We start from the raw sequence: 20603 nt of genomic DNA on the forward strand, positions 1-20603 counted from the left end.
AAGAGTACTGGAGTGGGGTGCCATTGCCTTCTCCGATATAAAGAGCTACTCATGTGATTACCTTCCTTTTAGAGAAGCGGTCTGCATGTTTTGCTGTCTTAGGGCCCTTAAGTTAAATACCTTTTGTAGGGGATTCCCTGGTGGCTCAGACGGTAAAGCGTCTGCCCGCAATGCGGGAGACCCCCGGGTTTGATCCCAGGGTCGGAAGATCCCCTGGAGAAGGAAATGGAAACCCAGTCCAGTACTCTTGCCTAGAAAATTCCATGGATGGAGGAGCCTGGTGAGCTACAGTCCATGGGGTCGCAAAGAGTTGGACACGACTAAGTGACTTCACTTTCTTTCTTTAAAAAATCAGCAGCTTCTGGAAAATCCTGATGCTCTCAGAGTTCAGAATTTCTCTCAGGGAATTGATTTATTTGGATCTACACAAGTATCCAATTTGTGGGGTTGTTAACTCAGAGGGTGCTCACTCTGGAGTCTTTAGACAAGTTTAGGTTCTGCTGATTATCACAGGAATTAACACATTTTTGTTCTCACTAACTCAAGTTTTCAACCTGTGTCTGATTCCACCTCAGTCACCAATCAGGAAATGTTGATCAGGCATCTCTCATATACTAGGTGCTATTGGATTTAATTGTAACCTTATCTGACTCAGACAGATCTTGTCCTTAAGAAACTAGTGGTATTATCTGGGAGATGGACATACAGGCATAAAAAATTGTTGTTTAGTCACTAAGTCGTGTCCGACTCTTTGCTACCCCATGGACTATAGCCTGCCAGGCTCCTCTGTCCAAGGGATTTTCCAGGCAAGAATACTGGAGTGGGTTGCCATTTCCTTCACCAAGGGCTCTTCCCAACCCAAGGACTGGACCTGTGTCTCCTGCACTGGCAGCCAGATTCTTTACCACTGAGCCACCTGGGAAGCCTGTATAGACATAAAAAATATTAAGTGCTAAATGAATGTTTGGGACTTCCTTGGTGGCTCAGCTAGTAAAGAATATGGCTGCCAGTGCAGGATTAAGTGCTAAATTAATACACATATGATTTCTGCTAGGGGAGTCTAGAGGAGGGAGAAAGAGAAAGCTTCCTGGGGAAGGGAGGGCTTGACTTGGGCCTTGAATGTCGTGGGGTGGATCTGGGCTGGGGGGAGTCTGGGGACTGGGAGTCTGACTGGGAGTCATTCCTGGTGTAAATAAAGATCACTGAAGAAAATAACCCTTGAGGACTTCAGTTAATGAGCAGTGGAAATTCTTTATGAAAGACAAATTTGATAGTTTGATGTCTGATCTTACATGCTAGATAAAGGCATTTGTACTTGATCTTGTCGACAGTAAACTGGGCCTTTGGGGAATGAGCAGCACTGTGGTCATAGGACCTCATGGTAGGCATACTTAGCTCGACCCTGTTTTCTAGAAGCCACAGAGCTTGTCTGCCCTCCTTCATTTCTACCACTAGGAGCTTCTCTCCCACCAGGCTTGTTTGTGGAGTAAAATATTGTGAATGCCTCTTCCACACTGCCCCTTAAAAAGGGTACACTGACCCACTGATGCCAGACACTGTGGGTATATCTAGAGGTAGCAGTAGTAAGTATTGGAGTTGTCCGCAATTATTAGAATCTTACGTGTTTCTGGAAATAATTTCCTGGCTTACTCAATGCCTTCTCTTTTTCTTTAATTATGGACATCCCTCTCTGCTGTTATTTTGTAGGAAAATTGTTGGGTTTGCCAAAATCCAGGATTTTCTATAACATGGAAAAACCTGAACAAACTTTTTGGCCAACCCAATATAATGATCTTCCCACACACTGTGTTCATCATAAGGTCCCTATTAGGTTAATCGACCCAGTTCCCAATAAATCAGGATTTTAGGGGGACAGGGAGGGAGAGGTGGGTAGGAGAGGCCAAGATCAGTAATCTGCAGACTCTAAGCTGGTGTTGGAGGTAGACGGACTGGAAGAAGGTAAGATAGGGAATCAGATCTCAAGGAGGGAATGTTCTCAGAACACAAAGATGTCTTTAGTATGTATGGAAAAGAAGAGAAAGATAATCTGATGGCCTAGAAGAATTGACAGAAACAGGCCACTGAAGCTGGGGAAGGCTGCTACTTGTGTAGAGATGTGTTGAGTTGGAGGGTTTACCAGATGTTTGACCTTCCTATGTAACAGGCCTAAGCATTATGGAAGGAAAGCAGAGACTGGGCTGGTTCAAAGCCTTCAGGAGCTTGTTGAGGTAAGTCTCATGTGCTGTTTCCTAAGTCTAGAATGACTGTGTTTTTCGAAGAGCTTCGCATTATCGCTACACGTCAGGAGTAAAGGAAGAACTTCCAAAGAGTGTGATGAAGAAACAGTTTGCTACTTTGATGAAAATCTATAAACCCCCAAATGCTGGCAATTTACATAAATCAATATAAGCGGAAAATCCGGAAGAGCTTGCAAATATGTTGTTCATTTTTTTAAAAATTCACTAACTGGAAGTTCACGCCACTGACAGCATTTCAAATTCCATCTTCTCCAACTCTTACCTTCTTTCGTCTTCTCCCTCTGCCCTTTTCTCCTCAGATTTGTGTTGAGAGTGTAGCGATTGCCACGGCATATCTGAAAGTTTGTTAAGTAATAATCGTTGTTTCACTGATCTAGCCATCCCTTTAATTTTTGGCATTGCTGTTGCCTTAGTGGGTCTGTTACCTTGTCTCCCCAGATCCACCCCAGAATGTGAGTGGGGAGGCCTGCTCTGATCTGAGTGGGAGTAGTGGGTCCACGGAGAAGGCAATGGCACCCCACTCCAGTACTCTTGCCTGGAAAATCCCATGGACGGAGGAGCCTGGTAGGCTACAGTCCATGGGGTCGCTAAGAGTCGGACACGACTGAGCGACTTCACTTTCACTTTTCCCTTTCATGCACTGGAGAAAGAAATGGCAGCCCACTCCAGTATTCTTGCCTGGAGAATCCTAGGGACGGCAGAGCCTGGTGAGCTGCTGTCTATGGGGTTGCACAGAGTCGGACACGACTGAAGCGACTTAGCAATTAGCAAGTGGGTCCACATGTGTCAAGGTCTGCATTTCCTGCCTCTGAGGCAGAAATGTGCAGTTACAACTCTCTCTTCCTCTAAAACTTTAGTTTATCTGCTAATTTCAATATTAAATGTCCATCTATGTAAAATGACTAGTAGATTCTCTAAATTGGTAAAGCATTGTTATTCATATTTGGGCTTTCAGTGACTTGTTATTCCAAAATAGTAGCTTCCAAACTTATTGGAGATGGAAAACCAGATGGCATCAGGGAACATGAGCTCCAGACTCAACTTTCCCAAGAAGCAGATGTGCTGTGCTGTGCTCCGTCACTAAGTCGTGTCTGACTCTATGCGACCCCATGGACTGTAACCCACCAGGCTCCTCTGTCCATGGGATTACCCTGGCAAGAATACTGGAGTAGGTTGCCATGCCCTCCTCCAGCGGATCTTCCCAACCCAGGGATCGAACCCGTGTCTTCTGAGTCTCATCTCCTGCATTGCAGGCAGATTCTTTACCCAGTGAGCCACCTGGGAAGCCCAAGAAGCAGATAATGGGACTTAAACCCTGAATCTGGGTGTCAGTTTCCTGCTCTGTAAAATGAAAACTATCTCCTTCTCTTCATAATGTTTCTCTGACTTCCACTCTCCTATAGCCTCCACTCAGTTTCTTGGGTTGTCCCATGATACCAGTCAGTGCTCTGTTAAGAAAAGGAAAATGCGGACTTTCCTGGTGGTCCAGTGGTAAAGAATCCGCCTCCCAATGTAGGAGACTCAGGTTCCTTCTCTGCTAGGGGAACTAAGATTCCATGTGCCTTGGAGCAACTAAGCTCAGGTGCCACAACTGCTGCTGCTGCTGCTAAGTCGCTTCAGTCGTGTCTGATTCTGCGACCCCATAGACGGCAGCCCACCAGGCTCCTCCGTCCCTGGGATTCTCCAGGCAGGAACACTGGAGTAGGTTGCCATTTCCTTCTCCAATGCATGCATGCATGCTAAGCTGCCTCAGTCATGTTCGACTCTGTGTGACCCTATGGAGAGCAGCCCACCAGGCTCCTCCATCCATGGGATTCTCCAGGCAAGAATACTGGAGTGGGCTGCCATTTCCTTCTCCAAGGTGCCACAACTAGTGAGCCTGAATGCTGTAGAGTTTGTGCATCTTGACAAGAGAAGGCTGTGTGCAGCATAACTAGAGAAAGCCTGTGCGCTGCTGCAAAGAGCCCATGTACTGCAACGAAGACCCAGTGCAGCCAAAATTAGAAAGAAAAGAAAAAGAAAACAGTTATTCTTCTCTAGGTTCTGCCTGTGTGACATATGCAAACAGTCACAAATATACATGTATCTTCCTTCCACTGGGAAATTTCAAGTAATTTATAATAGCAGTATTAGCTGTGTTGCTGAAACATCATCTAAGATTAGAGATTTATAATTAAAGTAGTGACAGAAGGATGACAAGTGATTTAAGGGGCTACAGAACATTAAGAATAAAGTTGATATGAAGAAAGGAAAAAATAAAGTCCTATTCTAGACATGTTTGTCATTTGAGGATGTTTTGTGACATCTGAAGATCCCTTGTGTGGTCAAAACCCAGGATGGACTTTCATATCACTGCACCCTGGAAGAAAGGATGGGAATCCCAGCTCTCTGCCGTCATCAGCCTCCCCAAGAATCTCTAATGAAATGTTCAGTCCTATGTGCTATCTTGGTATTTGTATAACGGACCTAAGTGATGCCCAGATGTTATTTACATGTTAGCCTGGTTCTAGAGATGAGAGATTCTATTCCTTTCTCTTTCCCACTCTTCCCTTATTAGAGACATCTAATCTTATGAGCTCATTTTTGCATCCTGATAAATGGCTGCACTGGTACTAATGGCTGGAATCAAGATTGCCAAGAGAAATATCAACAACCTCAGATATGCAGATGATACCCACTCTAATGGCAGAAAATGAAGAGGAACTAAAGAGCCTCTTGATGAAGGTGAAAGAGGAGAGTGAAACATACAAAAAACTAAGATAGTGGCATCCAGTCCCATCACTTCATGGCAAACAAAAGGGGAAAAAGTGGAAGCAGTGACGGATTTTATTTTCTTGGGCTCCAAAATCACTGCAGGGATTATTCAATAGCACAACAAAGACACTGATCCCTTAAGAAATGTGTAGAGTTTTTGAAGGCTCTGTGTCAGGAACTCAGTCAAAAACCAACTAAATTTCTTTTCTTTTTTTGAAATTTATTTTGGCCATGCCCACTGCCATGCAGGATCTTAGTTCTCCAACCAGAGATCCAATCCATGCACCCTGCACTGGGTGTGTAGAGTCTTAACCACTGGACTGCCAGGGAGGTCCCCAGACAAATTTCTTTTTACAACATTATACCCCCATCTCTGAGCATTAGTTCAAAATTTCTCTAGCATTTATAGCCTCTCTACCTTATAACAATGTTATAAGGCAAAGGCTAGGTAAACCTGAGCTAGTATCATTACTGGGATTCTCAAAGTACTGGGGGGTACTGGGAAGCATTGTGGTTTTCAGTCTCTCAGCTGTGTCCAACTCCACAACACCATGGACTGCAGCACACCAGGCTTCCCTGTCCTTCACTATCTCCCGGAATTTGCTCAAACTCATATCTGTTGAGTCAATGATGCCTTCCAACCATCTCACCCTCAGTTGCCCCCTTCACCTCCTGCCATCAGTCTTTCGCAGCATCAGGGTCTTTTCCAATAAGTCAACTCTTCACATGAGGTGACCAAAGTATTGGAGCTTCAGCTTCAGCATCAGTCCTTCCACTGAATATTCAGGGCTGATTTCCTTTAGGATTGACTGGTTTGATCTCCTTGCAGTCCAGGGGACTCAGAAGAGTCTTCTCCAGCACCACAGTTTGAAAGTACCAGTTTTTTGGCACTCAGCCTTCCTTACGGTTCAACTCTCACATCCATACACAAGGAACATTATAGTTTCCTAAGTTGCCCCATTTGCCTCCTGAAACGCAGCACAGTGGTCAGATGAAGCCATTAGAGGCCATGCCCTGCAGAGTTCTCATCTGAAAAGAAAGGACTGACTGAAATAACTCCAGGGTGCTCCTTGCTCTATTTTATGGTTCTCTGATTTCTACAAACACACCAAAGTTCCCTGAGAACAGTCTGTGCCTAAGCCCTGGGCTGTAGTGTTCGTGCCCCAGGCCCTCATGAAAGCTGCCTCCAGAAAGTTCCCCGAGGCCCCCAGGCCAGTCCTGCAGGGGACTGTGATGTGGGCTGGGTCCTCTGCGGCCTGAGTCCTCTGCACTGGAGAACCAGGAGCCCTTGGGCAAGTCATCACCGTTCCTGGTCACTCATCTGTGGAAGGAGCTTAAAGGATTCTTGCCTGCCACCATCCACGCGGGAGAATGCTCTCTCAGTGTCCAAGCTGAGGGCCTGCCTCTCCAACAAGGACCGAGGGGCTATGGGCAGCGCGAAGTGAAGCCAGCAGCCATTCACAGACTCCCTCTTCTATGGAGAGCCCAGGGCTGCAGGATGGCCCTTGAGCACAAACCTAGATGCCATGCCTGGTCCACTGTGGGTCACTGGGTACCCTTCTCAGAGGCCTGGGCTGCTGGGTCCATGCATCTCCCTTGTGAGGCCCTGCTGTGGGCACTCTGGTTCTGAGCCCAGCCTTTTTCTCCAGGACATACCTAATTCCTCTAGCAGGCATCTTGCTGGGGAAGGTTTTCTGATGCTGGCCCAGAGGTAACTGGCACATCTAGCCTGTGTTCTTTGACTTCTTCCATCCTATTGATGGCCTTGAAGGAAGGGAGGCTTTCCAGGTGGCTCAGACAGTAGAGAATCTGTCCCGTGTGCAGGAGAGCCGGGTTTGATCCCTGGATTGGGAAGATCCCCCAGAGAAGGGAATGGCTACTCACTCCTGTATTCTTGCCTGGAGAATCCCATGGACAGAGGAGCCTGGTGGGCTACAGTCCAAAGGGTCTCAGAGTCAGACATGGTTGAAGTGACTTAGCACACATGCACACACTGGATTGAATAGTGTTCCACAAAAGTTCATGTAACCTTATTGGAAAACTGGGTTTTTGCAGATGTAATCAGGTTAAGATGAGGTCAGAGTAGAGTAGGATGTGGAGAAGGCAATGGCACCCCACTCCAGTACTCTTGCCTGGAAAATCTCATGGACGGCGGAGCCTGGTAGGCTACAGTCCATGGGGTCGCTGAGAGTCGGACATGACTGAGCGACTTCACTCTCACTTTTCACTTTCATGCATTGGAGAAGGAAATGGCAACCCACTCCAGTGTTCTTGCCTGGAGAATCCCAGGGACGGCGGAGCCTGGTGGGCTTCCGTCTATGGGGTCGCACAGAGTCGGCCACGACTGAAGCGACTTAGCAGCAGCAGCAGCAGCAGAGTAGGATGGGGCCCAACCCATTGACTGGTGTCCTTATAAGGAGAGGGAGGTTTTTTTTTTGAGAAATCTACAATGAATATTCTATTCAGATTTTCTACAGTCATTGTGGAATATGTCCACCATTTAAATAATCCCACAGAACCTAGTGACTATCACAAAGCACCTAATATGAGGCAAACATTATGGATACATAATTACAGTCTTTAAAACAATGTAGGTCATATTAGCCACAAGTTTTCAGATGAAGGAATTCAAAGTAAGAGAGGTGAAGTTTCTTATCTAAGGTCAGAAGATCAGTCACAGATAAATTTGGGGCAGGTCAGGCTCCAGGGCAGGCCTTTGGGCAGAAGCAGGTTCACAGCAAGGGCTTGTGTGCAACTGGGGGCACCCCTCCTGACAGCACCCTCCCAGCACACCAACTCTCACAGCACACCAACCCTCACAGCAAACACAGGCTCCGGTGAACTGGAAGGGCGAGACCATCAGCTAAAGCAGAGCTGTGGCTCCAGGCAGGCCCCAGGGATTGCCCAGGCTCCAGAATCCTCAGGAGAAGAGGGGCACGGGGGCTCCAGGCCTCAGGACAGTCCTTGGCTCACACAGCACCATGAAAATAGAGAGCTAAAAACCTCCTGGACAGCAAGGAGATCCAACCAGTCCATCCTAAAGGAAATCAACCCTGAATATTCACTGGAAGGACTCATGCTGAAGCTGAAGCTCCAGTACTTTGGCCACCTGATGTGAAGAGCTGACTCACTGGAAAAGACCCCGATGCTGGGAAAGATTGAGGGCAGGAGGAGAAGGGAGTGACAGAAGATGAGATGGTTGATGGCATCACCAATTTAACGGACATGAGTTTGAGCAAACTCCGGGAGATAGTGAAGGACAGGGAAGCCTGGCGTGCTGCAGTCAATGGGGTCAGAAAGAGTGGGACAAGGCTTAGGACTGAGCAACAAGAAGGAAACCAATACAGATGATATTCATTAACCTAATGACAGCAGGCAGAGACCCAAGGGCCAACTACACCACACTCCGCAACAGTCATCTCCCCAGCCCAGTGGTCTTTGGAAGGAAACAACTAACATTCCCTTTCTACTTAAAAGGAGAATCAGTAAAGTAAATGAGACTTAGAGGAAAGGAATGAATGTTTGTCACTTGTTAGAACAACAGAAGGGGGATTCTGGGAGATGAGTTCATGTTTGTTCACTGTTCTGTCTGCATCTCCCAGCTACCCTGTAGCCCCGGGCCCCCCCCCCCAGATTACAGTAATATTAAAGCTCGCTGGAATGCCAAGCTGCAGCTGACCTGGGGCCACAGCACGGGCCAGGCCATCCTGGATCTTGGGCGCAGAGGCTGCTGACACAGGAGGTCGCTCTGTAAGATGCCTCAGCTCTGAGCAGCCAGGCCCCGGTGTCTACAGACCAGTGTCCCCTCTAGGGTTCTAATACTAGGGTTCTTGTGGTCCACCGACTGGAGGGACAACTGAGCCGGGGGCACAGGCAGCAGGAACTCCAGCCCCAGAGCAAGGCCGGGAGGGGAGACCATTGTAAGAGCCCAGACTCCTTGGACCTTTCTTTCTTCACTTGGGGCCCAGGAGAGCAGCGTCTGGGTAGGGCCAGCGCGCGGGAGGGAGGGGCAAGCGGCGGAGGAGGGAGGAGACTGGCCAGCGGGGCGGAGAGGAGGGGACGTGCGCTCCGGAGCCCGCCCGCGTGCCGGCCGCGGGAGGAGGCGCACGGGGAAGCGGCCCCATAGAGGCGCCAGAGGCCCGACGGCACAATGGAGCCGGCGGACCTGGGGCTCGAGGACTCATCCTTGCACCGTTACCTGGACGGCGAGTTCTGGAGCCTCAAAAACGAGCTGCGCGGGCTCCTGGGCAGCTGTCCGCTCTTCCGGCCCAGGTACGCGTCCCCGAGGGCACCGCGCGGTGCACCCCGGGCAGGGCGAGCTGGGGTGTGCGTGCTGCGCCCGAAAACAGGTCCCTCCCGACCTGACAGAAGATGGACTGCCCGCCCCAGTCCTGCGGACGCAGCAGAGCCAGCGACTTCGTGGTCCTCCGAAGGTGTACTCTGCCTACCGCGCTCCCCCTACACGGAGAGTAGGGATGAACGAGTGCGCCCCGCAGCGGCGGACGGGATGCTTGGCCCAGAGTGGTAGCTTATAAACCTATTTCCTAATCTGTTTCTTGAGTCCCCGCCTTTGGGTGTCACCCCTTGCCGGGAGAGGGGGCAGAAAACCGGGTTGGAGCAGGCGTGGAGCGCCCCCAGGGCCACCGTGCCGCCTGGTCTGGAACAGAAGCGCGGAAAGCGGGGCAGAACAGCGTTATCCCGGGTCGTGCCTGCTGGGAAGTGAGGGCATTTTCCCTGCACAGGGATGAACTGACTCTGCCCGGGGTCGTATCTGGTTGCTGGCGTGCTGCGGACTCCCAGGGGCCTCGCGGAGTCCGGGTGTGCGGAGGGGCGGCGAACAGCGGCTGGGGTGCTTGGGTTGTAAGCTGGATTCAGGCCCAGAAGTCATTTGATGGCAGCACAGCCCAGAAAAGTGGACAGAGGGCTTGGTGCAGCCTAAGTTTGCAGACGGAGAAAATGACCCAAGGACCAGCCCTGTGTCTCCTTGGGGACTTTCTCCTGCACTCTGCTGGGTGGCTCACCCCATCTCAGGTCGTCTGATAAGCCCACTTTTAGAATCAGGCTTTGGAGTTTTAATTTAAGAAAGCCCCAGTTAAAAAACACCAGTATGTTCTGAAGGAAGATTAACTAGTTAGCCCATGTTTCTGTCTCAAGGATGAGCTAGGCTGAAGGAGGAGATGCTCTGAATAAAAGCAGGTCATCCTTGGGGAGGAAGCTGTGGTTTCTGCACTGGAGGTAACTGGTGGGGGGGGGGGCCGGGCTTAGGGGAGGTGACAGGTGTGAGATGGTGGGTGTGCCCTTGTCTCCCCACCTTGTCCTTTCCCCCCTCTCTCACACCCTCTTCTTTATGTTATTGTTCTCAAAGCATGATCCAGGGACTCCTGGTGGTGCCCAAGACTTTCCCAGGAGCTTCACAAGTTAGAAATTATTTTAATGACAACACAAAGCAATTACTGACCTTTTCATTCTCATTTTCTCACGAAGGTACAGTGGTAGTTCCCAGAGATTATAGGATGTATAATTTCCCAACGTATCTGCAGAAGCAGAGATCAGCATTCAGTTATTTTAAGGCAGACATTAACAAGACTTGTAAAGATGCAGAACAATGCCACTTTTCTAATTAAAAGTGTAGTTCTTTTTGTAAACATTTAATGAGTTTATTATTGTTACATTCAAATGATTTAATAAATATTTAAACATTTTTTTCTTTTATAATTTCTAATATGATAAATACCCATAGATATTTGCAGACCCCAATAATTTTTTAAAAGGCAATTTTAAAGAGCAGTGTTAGGTTTATAACAAAATTGAAAGGAAGGTACAGAAATTTCCCAAATATTAGTACCTCCTGTCCCCACACAGGCATAGCCTCTTGCATTATCAACATCACTCACCAGAATGGACTTTTTTTTTTTAGCCAAAGATGAATCTACGTTGGTACATCATAGTCACTCAGAGACCACAGTTTATGTTATAGTTCACTCTTGGTGTTGTACATCCTCTAGGTCTGGACAAATGTTTAATGACATGTACCCATCATTATAGGGGCTTCCCAGGTGGCTCAGTAGTGAAGAATCCACCTGCCAATGCAGAAGACGTGGGTTCAATCCCTGGATTGGGAAGATCACCTGGAGGAGGAAATGGGAACTCACTCCAGTATTCTTGACTGGAAAATTCCATGGACAGAGGAACCTGGTGGGCTACATTGCATGGGGTTGCAAAAGAGTCAGACATGACTGAGCACAGCACAGCTCCCATCATTATGGTGTCATTCAGAGTATTTTCACTGCCCTAAAAATTGTCAGCACTCTGTTTTTCTCTCCTCACCAGTCACCCCTGGCAACCACTGATCTTTTCACTATTTCCATAGTTTTGCCTTTTTAGAATCATATAGTTGGGGTCATACAGTATGTAGCCTTTTCAGATTGCCTTATTTCACTTAGAAATATATCTTTAAGCTTTCTCCATGTCTTTTCATGGCCCAAGAGCTCATTTCTTTTTCGTGCTGAATGCTGCTCCATTGTCTGGATGAACCAGTTTATTTATCCATTCACCTACATGGGTTTGGGTGGACTCCGGGAGTTGGTGATGGACAGGGAGGCCTGGTGTGCGGTTCATGGGGCCGCAAAAAGTCAGACACTACTGAGCGACTGAACTGAACTGAACTACTGAAGTCCACCTTGGATGCTTTCACTTTTTGGAAGTTGTACATAAAGCTACTATAAACATCCATGTGTGGGTTTTTGTGTGGAGGCCTCAAGAATTTTTAAGAGGGCAAGGAGGTCCTGCTGCTTTAAGTGATACTAGGTTCTGTCACATCCCTTTATACAGGGATCCCCAACCTCTGGGATCTAATGCCTGATGGTCTGAGGTGGAGCTGAAGTAGTAATAATAGAGATAAAGTGCACAATAAATGTAATGCCCTTGAATCATCTCAAAACCATCCCTCCTCCTTGGTGTATGGAAACATTACCTTCCATGAAATCGGTGCCCGGTGCCCAAAAGGTTGGGGATCACTGCCTTTATACACGTCCCTTTTCCTGTCTTCCTGTGTCTTTTCAGTTTAGTTCCTGGGCTGTCATCTCTTCGTCTTTTCTTATTTAGATAACTGCAGTTTAAATGATGGAAAAGAATGCTAACATCTAAACCACTGATTTGGGCCAAGTAGAAGATTCTTTGCTGTGAATTGTGCAGTCTGCTTTGGGACGGAGGGAAAGGCAGGCCGGAGTTGGAAAGCCAAACAGCAACATATTACCTGTGTGATTGTCATCAAGTGAGATTTTCCCTTTCTGAGTTTCCATCTGCAGAAAGAGGATAACATCTGTGCTGCTGGCTTAAATGAGAAACGCTTGAATGGCTTTTCATTAATGCTGGCTGTGGTATGACACCTAAAAAGAAAAAGTGGGGGGAAAAAGATACAAACCCCATTACTCTAACAAACACTTTTCCACTCTCTCCAGTTCTTGTTTATTGACTTCATAATTTCAGAGCTGTAATAGGAGCTTAAATTTCATACCGTTTTTTTTTTTTTTTTTTTTGCCCCCAGTGATTAAAGATCCTAGTATCGGCTTGAAAGTTCACCTTGTACTATCAGATTTGATCTTATCCTGTGTTCAAAGACAGTGACCTGACTTCTTGATGTTTTTAACCTTCTGCTACAGTAAAAGGCTCCATGAGAGGCCAGAAATAAGACTCGCTGGTGGCTCAGATGGTAAAGAATCTGCCTGTGATGCAGGAGACCCAGGTTTGATTCCTGGGTTGGGAAGATCCCCTGGAGGAGGGCATGGCAACCCTCTCCAGTATTCAAGAGGAGCCTGGCGGGCTACAGTCCATGGGGTGGCAAAGAGTCGGATATGACTGAATGACTAACGCCAGACACGGATTCACAGATGCGATATGAGGCCTCCTGTAGCCAGTCCCCTATCCCCAGGCCCTTGAAATTCAAGTAGGTGTTGGAGGGGGCGGGGTTCATGAGTGTGAGTGTGTTGTAGAGTTTGTTTTTTTCCTACTTTTCCTATTTTTCTATGAGTTCACATATACATGTGAACATTTTCTTGGATAAACAGAATCGTACTATGTGTTCTACAGCTTTCTCTTTTAAAATTTATTTTTATTTTCATAATACAATGTATGAACCCACTTAATACAAAAAAGACACTATGAGGTTTGGAATGAAAAATATCTACCCCTATTCCACCCCCTTCACCCCTCATTCCCTTTTCTCATTGACAAACACGTTCAGGTCTTTCAGGGGATTCTTATGTCATTTACCTCTATTTTCCTTTAAAACATTCATAAACAGAGCTACTTCTTGATTAGATAGTGATTTATGCATGTGTGTGTGAACGTTAGTCACTCAGTCGTGTCTGACTCTTTGCAAGCCCATGGACTGTAGCCCATCAGACTCCTCTGTTTATGGGATTTCCCAGGCAAGAATACTGGAGTGGGTAGCCACTCTCTTCTCCAGGGGATCTTCCTGACCCAGGGATTAAACCCGGTCTCCTGCATTGCAGGCAGATTCTTTACTGTCTGAGCCATCAGGGAAGCCCATATAGTGACTTAGTAGTATAGAAAATGAAGATTCCCATGACTGCCCACTTTCTTTCCTTATTCCCACAAATCAGTGCATCCCCATTTTTACTTAAATTGGTATCCAGGGTTCACACTGCTGTGACTACACGTGTTATTCCCTGCCATGCCCCATAGCATAACATATTTCATTTCCTTTCTTTGAAAACTTTTGGTGTTCTCTTAGGATAACAATTTCTACCTTTATTCATTTGCTTAGTTTTGTATAAAATTGTCACTCACTGGCCTGCGCACTTCTAGACAAAAGAGTTACAATCCTCTCAGTTTGGTCAGGGGCTTCCCTGGTGGCTGAGTGGTAAAGAACCTGCCTGCAATGCAGGAGACTTGCAGGAGAGGCAGGTTCAATCCCTGGGTCAGTAAGATCCTCTTGGAGAAGGAAATGGCAACCCACTCCAGTATTCTTGCCTGGAGAATCCCATTGACAAAGGAGCCTGGTGAGCTGCAGTCTATGGGGTCACAAAGAGTTGGACATGATTTAGCAACTAAACAACAACAAAACAACGGTTTGGTCAAACCTGTCATGTATCTGCTGTTCCCTTCCCTCCCTGTGGACAAATCCATCCAGGAGTTCTCCCTTCGGGGCTTCAGTCTGGACTGGCTTTACCATCGTCTTCCCCATCATCTGGGGAATTTCCTTTCGTCTCCTCTGTAGTCAAGTCTCTGTTTTCCCAGGCTTTCTCTTGGTTACTCTTTGTGGAGGATTAGAGATGGCCACAGATTCTTTAATGTCATTCCCATTGAGAGGAGTGCTTTTGTGTCCCCTCTCCTAAATCTGGGTGGATTTGGGACTGCTTTGACCCACAGGATATGGTTGAAGTGACAGGGTGCCAGTATCTAGGCTCAGGTCTGAAGTAACTTTGACTGGTACCTTCTACTTCTGTCTCTTGAGGCTCTGGCTTCCATGTGAAAAGTTCTGTACTAGCCTGTGGCTGCCATGCTGTGAGGAAGCCCAAGCTGGTCCTTGAAGAGATGCCCCATAGAGAGATGCTGGCCATTCCTGACTGCTCCAGCCCCCAGCTATTCATGTCATCTAAGCTGGGACCCCAGACCTGTGAAGAGCACACATGCCATCTCTATTAATACTTGATCCTGTGTGTCCAAGTTCCTGACAGAAAGAGTAGGAGGTAGAGTGATACAGAATTGTTGTTTTAAGCCACTAAGTTTTGGGGTACATTATTACCATAGCCATAGAGAACCAGGACAGTCTCTCATGTAATAGCTTCTTGAGAAAGGATACCAGAGAATTAACTTTTTGAGATCTTCATGTCTGAAAATATTTACTCTCAAAATTGGCTGAATATTTGTGTAGGTGTAGAATTGTAGACTGGAAATAAAATTTCCCCCAGAATTTTAAAGGCATCATGCCTTTGAATATCCAACATCGTTATTAAGGAACTCGATGCCTTCTGCACCTTGGCATTTTAGAATGTAAAGATATGACTTGTTTTTCGTCCTCCTGCCTGGAAGTTTCTAGGACTTTGTTTTTAGCACTAGCTTTATCGAATTTTACTGTGTTGTGACTTGATGTTGGTCTCTTTCTCTTTCGTTGTTGGGGGCGTGCCAGGGGCTCTTTCAATCTGGAAACTAGTGTTCTTCAACTATTTTCATTGCTCTCTTATTTGAACTCTGATTCAGCTGTCAAACCTCTGGGGCTTGTCTTCTAGTTTCCTAATCTTTTCTTTCTTGTTTTTCATCTCTTTACCTTTTCATTTTTTTTCTGGCAGTCTTTCTTAACTTTATCTTCCAACTTCTCTTGAGTCATTTTAAATAACTACTATCATAATTTTCAAAATTTCTCGTTCCTTTTCTATCGCATCTGTTCTTGTTTTCTGGTTGCCAAGTGGCTTATTTCTTGGGAATACTTGATGGTAATTTTTGAGATGTTTCTTTCTATTTTCTGCCTTGTCTCTGTTTCTTGAGTTCCTTTTTTCCCCTTTGTACTTTTGACCTCTGTTTTTCGTGTTTGAGGCTTTTGTTAAATGTCTAGTCAACCTTGGGTGTTTGTTCAAAATAGGAGTGAAGTGAGTCATATGAGTAAATACTGGCTGTAAACAAGCAGGGTTCTTGGGCCCAGACTTTCTTGATCAGAGAGAACCTTCCTTTCCAGGGCAGATTAGCATTAGTGTTTTGTTTTGGTCAGGGTTAGTCCCTGAGGGGGGGTGTATAGAGAATGAAGGACAGGTAATAAGCCCGGGTGCCTGAAAGGATGGCTGGTGAGCTGGTCTCCTCCATGTGTGACTTTACGCTGATTAGAAAACTAAGCTCCTCTTCTGTATGAAATTTTAAAAAGCTGTGAACTCATAAAAACAGAATAGAATTGTGGTTACCAGGGATTGGTGGTAGGAGGAATAAGAGGGATGTTGTTTAAAGGTGACTGATAGCTGGCACAGTATAGCGAGTATGGACAGTGATACTGTGTTATGAATGTCAATCTTGCTAAAGACTAGGGTTTTTTCCTTATTGAAGTAGAGTTGATTTACAGTGTTGTGTTAGTTACTGGTGTGCAGCAAAGTAATATATATATATTCTTTTTCATAATGGTTTATTACAAGAGATTGAATATAGTTTCCTGTGCTATATAGTAGGACCTTGTTGTTTATGTATATTATATATAGTAGTTTGTATCTGCTAATCCCAAACTTCTAATTTATCCTTTTCCTATCCCTTTTCTTCTTTGGCAACCATAAATTTGTCTTCTGTATCTGTGAGTCTGTCTTTGTTTTGTAAATAAGTTGATTTGTACTTTTTTTAGATTTCACAAATAAGTGATATCACATGATATTTGTCTTTCTCTTTTTGACTTACTTCACTTAGTATGATAATTTCCAAGTCCATCCATATATACCCATATATGTATATGCTCCACATCTTCTTTATCCATTCACCTGTTGATGGACACTTTGGTTGCTTTGGTGTCCAGGCTACTGTGAATAGTGCTACTATGAACGTTGGTGTGCTGATTCCCACCCCCCCTTTTTTTTAATAAAGTTAGCATAAATTATGCTAACAATATACTCTGTAGCCCACTGGAGGAGGAAACAGCAACCCACTCCAGTGTTCCTGCCTGGAAAATCCCATGGGCAGGGGAACCTGGCGAGGTGCAGTCCACGGGGTCACAAAGAGTCAGACACAGCTTAGCAACTGAGCACATGCTCTTTAGATATACCTGGATATGTGAGAAACTCTATAAAATGAAAGTAAAGGAATGCTAAACCAAGATTTAAAAGGGTTGGCAGGTGAAGGCTGAGAGATGGGAGGGGAACACATGGGCGTGGTTTTCGGTTACTGTCATTGTGCTGGTTCCCTGACTGGATGAAGGTGTTGATCACAGTTTTAAGATGATGATTCAGACTGTTACCTCCCAATTATGGTTGTAAAAAGCAGAATTGTTTTCTGGTTGGACCAACAGTTGGAAGAAAAAAAAATGAGCTGTTAATAACCAAGAGTGCCTCCTCAGGATACTGGCAGAAAGAAAGAGAGGCAGTGACCAAGAGCAACTGAGAGAAAGAGAGATCTAGAGAAAGGTACTAAAACTCGTGCCAGTAAAAGGTCAGGAGATTCATTGGTCCTGCTTCCCCCTCACAGGGCTCTACTCAAGGAGTGCAGTTGGTTACATGCTTTTTATATTTGATTGTTCATCTGACTCTCGTGATAATAATGAAGTTTATAAAGGGCATGCTGGTGTGCTTAGTCACTCAGTCGTGTCCAACTCTTTGTGACCCCATGGACTGTAGCCCTCCAGGCTCCTCTGTCCATGGGATTCTCCAGGCAAGAATGCTGGAGTGGGTTGCCATTCCCTCCTCCAGGGGATCTTCCCGACCCAGGGATTGAACTCAGGTCTCCCACATTGCAGGCAGATTCTTTACCGTCTGAGCCACCAGGGAAGCCCTATAAAGGGCATAGTTTGGGACTTCCCTGGTGGTCCAGTGGTTAAGACTTCACCTTCCAATGCAGGGGTGCAGGTTTGATCTCTGGTCAGGGACCTAAGATCCGACATGTCTTGTGGCCAAAAAACCAAAGCATAAAACAGAAGCAATATTGTGACAAATTCAATAAAGACTTTAAAATGGTTCATATAAAAAAATCCTTAAACAAAAAGGGCATGGTTCTATCTTCCTTTTCTTTAGAGAGGAGAGGAGAGAGATAGGATAGAGGTGGGATTTGCAGGGTTTGAATTACAGTCAATAAATTATGTTTACTAACTTAACGTGAGAACTTTCCTTTGAGAAGATTGTGCAGAAGTCGTTTTTTGTTTCCTCGTTAGTATTACTTGCTCAGTTGTGTCAGACTCTTTGCGACCCCATGGACTGTAGCCCACTGGGCTCCTCTGTCCATGGAATTCTCCAGGCAAGAATACTGGAGTCTGTTGCCATGCCCTCCTCCAGGGAATCTTCCCGACCCAAGGATCGGGGTCTCCTGCTTTGCAGGCAGGTTCTTTATGATCTGAGCCACCAGGGAAGTCCCACTTCCTTATTTGCCGCAGAGTTACTCCTCAAGTTGGTACAGGAATAGTCACATGATCTGATTTCAGCCAATGAAATAGGAAGGGAGGTCTCTGAGGGGTCCAGGAAAAGATGCTTCCTTGCTTATTTGAGAGATCTGTTGGATGGGCAGACCCTCTCATTTTGGATAGAGTGGAGTCTGAATGTGAGGCTGACAGGTGTGCAGCCATTTTGTCACCAACAGGGAAGCCAGCCCTAGGAGGAAATGACTCAGAGAGGCAAAGTGGAGAGACTCCACATTCTGATAACATGATTAAGCCACAGAGTCAAATGTGCCCTGAAGCCTGCACTGTGTTCCCCATCTCCAGTTCCGTGAAGCAGTAAGTCCCCTTTATGGTTCAGGCCACTGTGAGTTGGGTTTCAACCAAACTTGTGGTTCTTAACCAAAAGCACCCCAATTAGTTTGCTTTTATTTCACTTTAGTTTCAGTTGCAGAGACAGAAAAACACAGCTTACCTTGGTTTTGGGTGCGGAGGCTGAAAGGCAGGAGCTGGGGTGACGCTGTCAGGGTCCTCAGCTCTGCTTGCCTCACGTCCAGATGAACTCTGGCTGCCTTGTGGCCTTTGAAGCTTTGAGTGCATGTCCCACCGCTCAGCAGCCAGGCTGGAAGGGAGGGACTCTTCTTGGTTTCTGGCCTGGTCCAGGCCACCCTCACTGGCCCATCTAGCCACTGCTGTTGCCTTTTCTTGACATGGCCACTGGGCTGGGTCACCCAGCAGAACCACGTGGGTGGGGGTGGGAGTGGGAGCCTGCTAAAGACAAAGTGGGGTGATGTGGCCCAGGAAAGGGAAAGCCCGTGTGGGACAGACAGTGCTGGGCACCCTTCCTCGGCTTCCTCCTGGGCCTCTGGGTCATTGCAGGGAGTGAAGGATGGCTGGGAAGGGCACCTGGGAAGCCAGGTCAGGCATTCTTGCCTTGAGTAGGGCACTTAATGCTGCCTGTTAAGTGCCTTCCATGTTCCTCTGGCCATGAGTTGGATCTGAAGTTGGACAATACCTTGGCTTTTCTGGGCAGAGACTTGCTGACTGATTCCAAAAGAGTGTTTTGCATGAGAGAAACCAACGTCTATGTAGAAAGGCTAGGGTCATGGGTACTCATTGCTTGTTGCTGCAGAGGGGCTGCGACTTTGGAGGCAAGCGGGCCTATTTTCTAACCGAGGTCATTCTGACTGTGTCTAGAGATCTCAGAACTGATGCTGTTCTTGGCCGGGGGCGGTGGGGGGGGGTGTCCTCCCACAATCCTCTGCCCCCTTCTCTCCCTCCTAGAGAGCTGAGATTCTTCTGTGACTGCTTGTCCGTGTGGATATGTTTTTATTCTTATTTACCTTGTTGCACTGAGTTTTAATAGCATCGCTTGTCTTTCTAAGTTCCCTTCTGTCCATCCTCTGCTTTACAATGATGTCCAAGTGACAACATCTGTACTCGGTTTTCTCTCCGTGAGTAATGCTTTGCTGGTGGGTTGATTCCAGGAGCACAGACTGATTCTTACGTAGCTGTGACTGTCACAAGGGGGATCTTACTATGACAAAAGGAGACGGCATTGCTGATTAGTGATTATTCACCCTTCTCTTCACAGCAACAGCTCTATGGACCACGTGCAAACCTCTATTTCTTTTGACACTATCTACTGGCTTATTGTGGGGCTTTCCAGGTGGCACAGTGGTAAAGAATTTTCCTGCCAATTCAGGAGATATGGGAGTTGCAGGTTCAATCCGTGGCTGGTCAGGAAGATCCCCTGGAGAAGGAAATGGCAACCCACACCAGTATTCTTACTTGGAGGATTCCATGGATAGAGGAGCCTGGTAGGCTACAGTCCATGGGCTCACAAAGAGTTGGACATGCCTGAGTGACTGAGTATTCACACATGGGCTTATTGTGAGAACTTATACATCACGGGGTACCCTAGAATCCCAGGATCTCTCCCCACCCACTCCTGGGAGCCATAGGAGGGTGCTGATCTCCACTTGGCCCTTTGGGGATCCCAGGCCCTGAAGTCCAGGGGATCATTGGCCCCTGAGGGAATCTCCATGGCCGTTTTCCACATTCCCATTTACCTGTAAATGGACAGGTAGGTGGACAGGTAGCTCTCAGGGTCCAGCAGGGGACCCTGGCTCCTGTGCATGTTTAACTCACTAAGGGTGCATCGTACACACCCGGTGAATGGATCTGTTGTTGAAAATGATGGATTTTCCCTCTAGATCTTCTACTGTGAGTTTGTGTACAGTAATGTTCAGAAAAAGACCCTGATGCTGGGAAAGATTGAAGGCAAAAGGAGAAGAGGGCGGCAGAGGATGAGATCTTTAGATAGCATCACCAACTCAATGGACACGAATCTGAGAAAACTCCTGGAAGGACAGGGAAGGACAGTGAAGGACAGGGAAGCTGGGTGTGCTACAGTCTATGGGGTTGCAAAAAGTTGGACACAACTTAGCGACTAAACAATGACAACAATATTCAGGTGGCGCAGTGGTAAAGAATCTTCCTGCCAATGCAGGAGATGC

At 46.7% G+C, this 20603-nt stretch overlaps 1 protein-coding gene across 6 annotated transcripts in view; it reads left to right on the forward strand.

The window, feature by feature from the left end:
• Nucleotides 1-9089: 9089 nt before the first annotated feature.
• The window catches only part of ACOXL (acyl-CoA oxidase like), a 359193-nt gene continuing 347679 nt past the window's right edge, over nt 9090-20603 (forward strand). For all 6 annotated transcript variants that reach the window (XR_014051963.1, XR_014051964.1, XM_081484832.1 and 3 more), the window contains exon 1: nt 9090-9284. Coding sequence is in view for 4 of the 6 variants with exons in the window: in XM_081484832.1 (XP_081340958.1) it covers nt 9163-9284 (122 nt within the window). In the remaining 2 variants the exon portion in view is untranslated. The remainder of the gene's footprint in view (nt 9285-20603) is intronic.

The sequence above is a fragment of the Giraffa tippelskirchi genome, chromosome 4, assembly GCF_054371585.1.
Source record: "Giraffa tippelskirchi isolate mGirTip1 chromosome 4, T2T-mGirTip1v1.2.pri, whole genome shotgun sequence".
NCBI classification, from domain to species: Eukaryota; Metazoa; Chordata; class Mammalia; order Artiodactyla; family Giraffidae; genus Giraffa; species Giraffa tippelskirchi.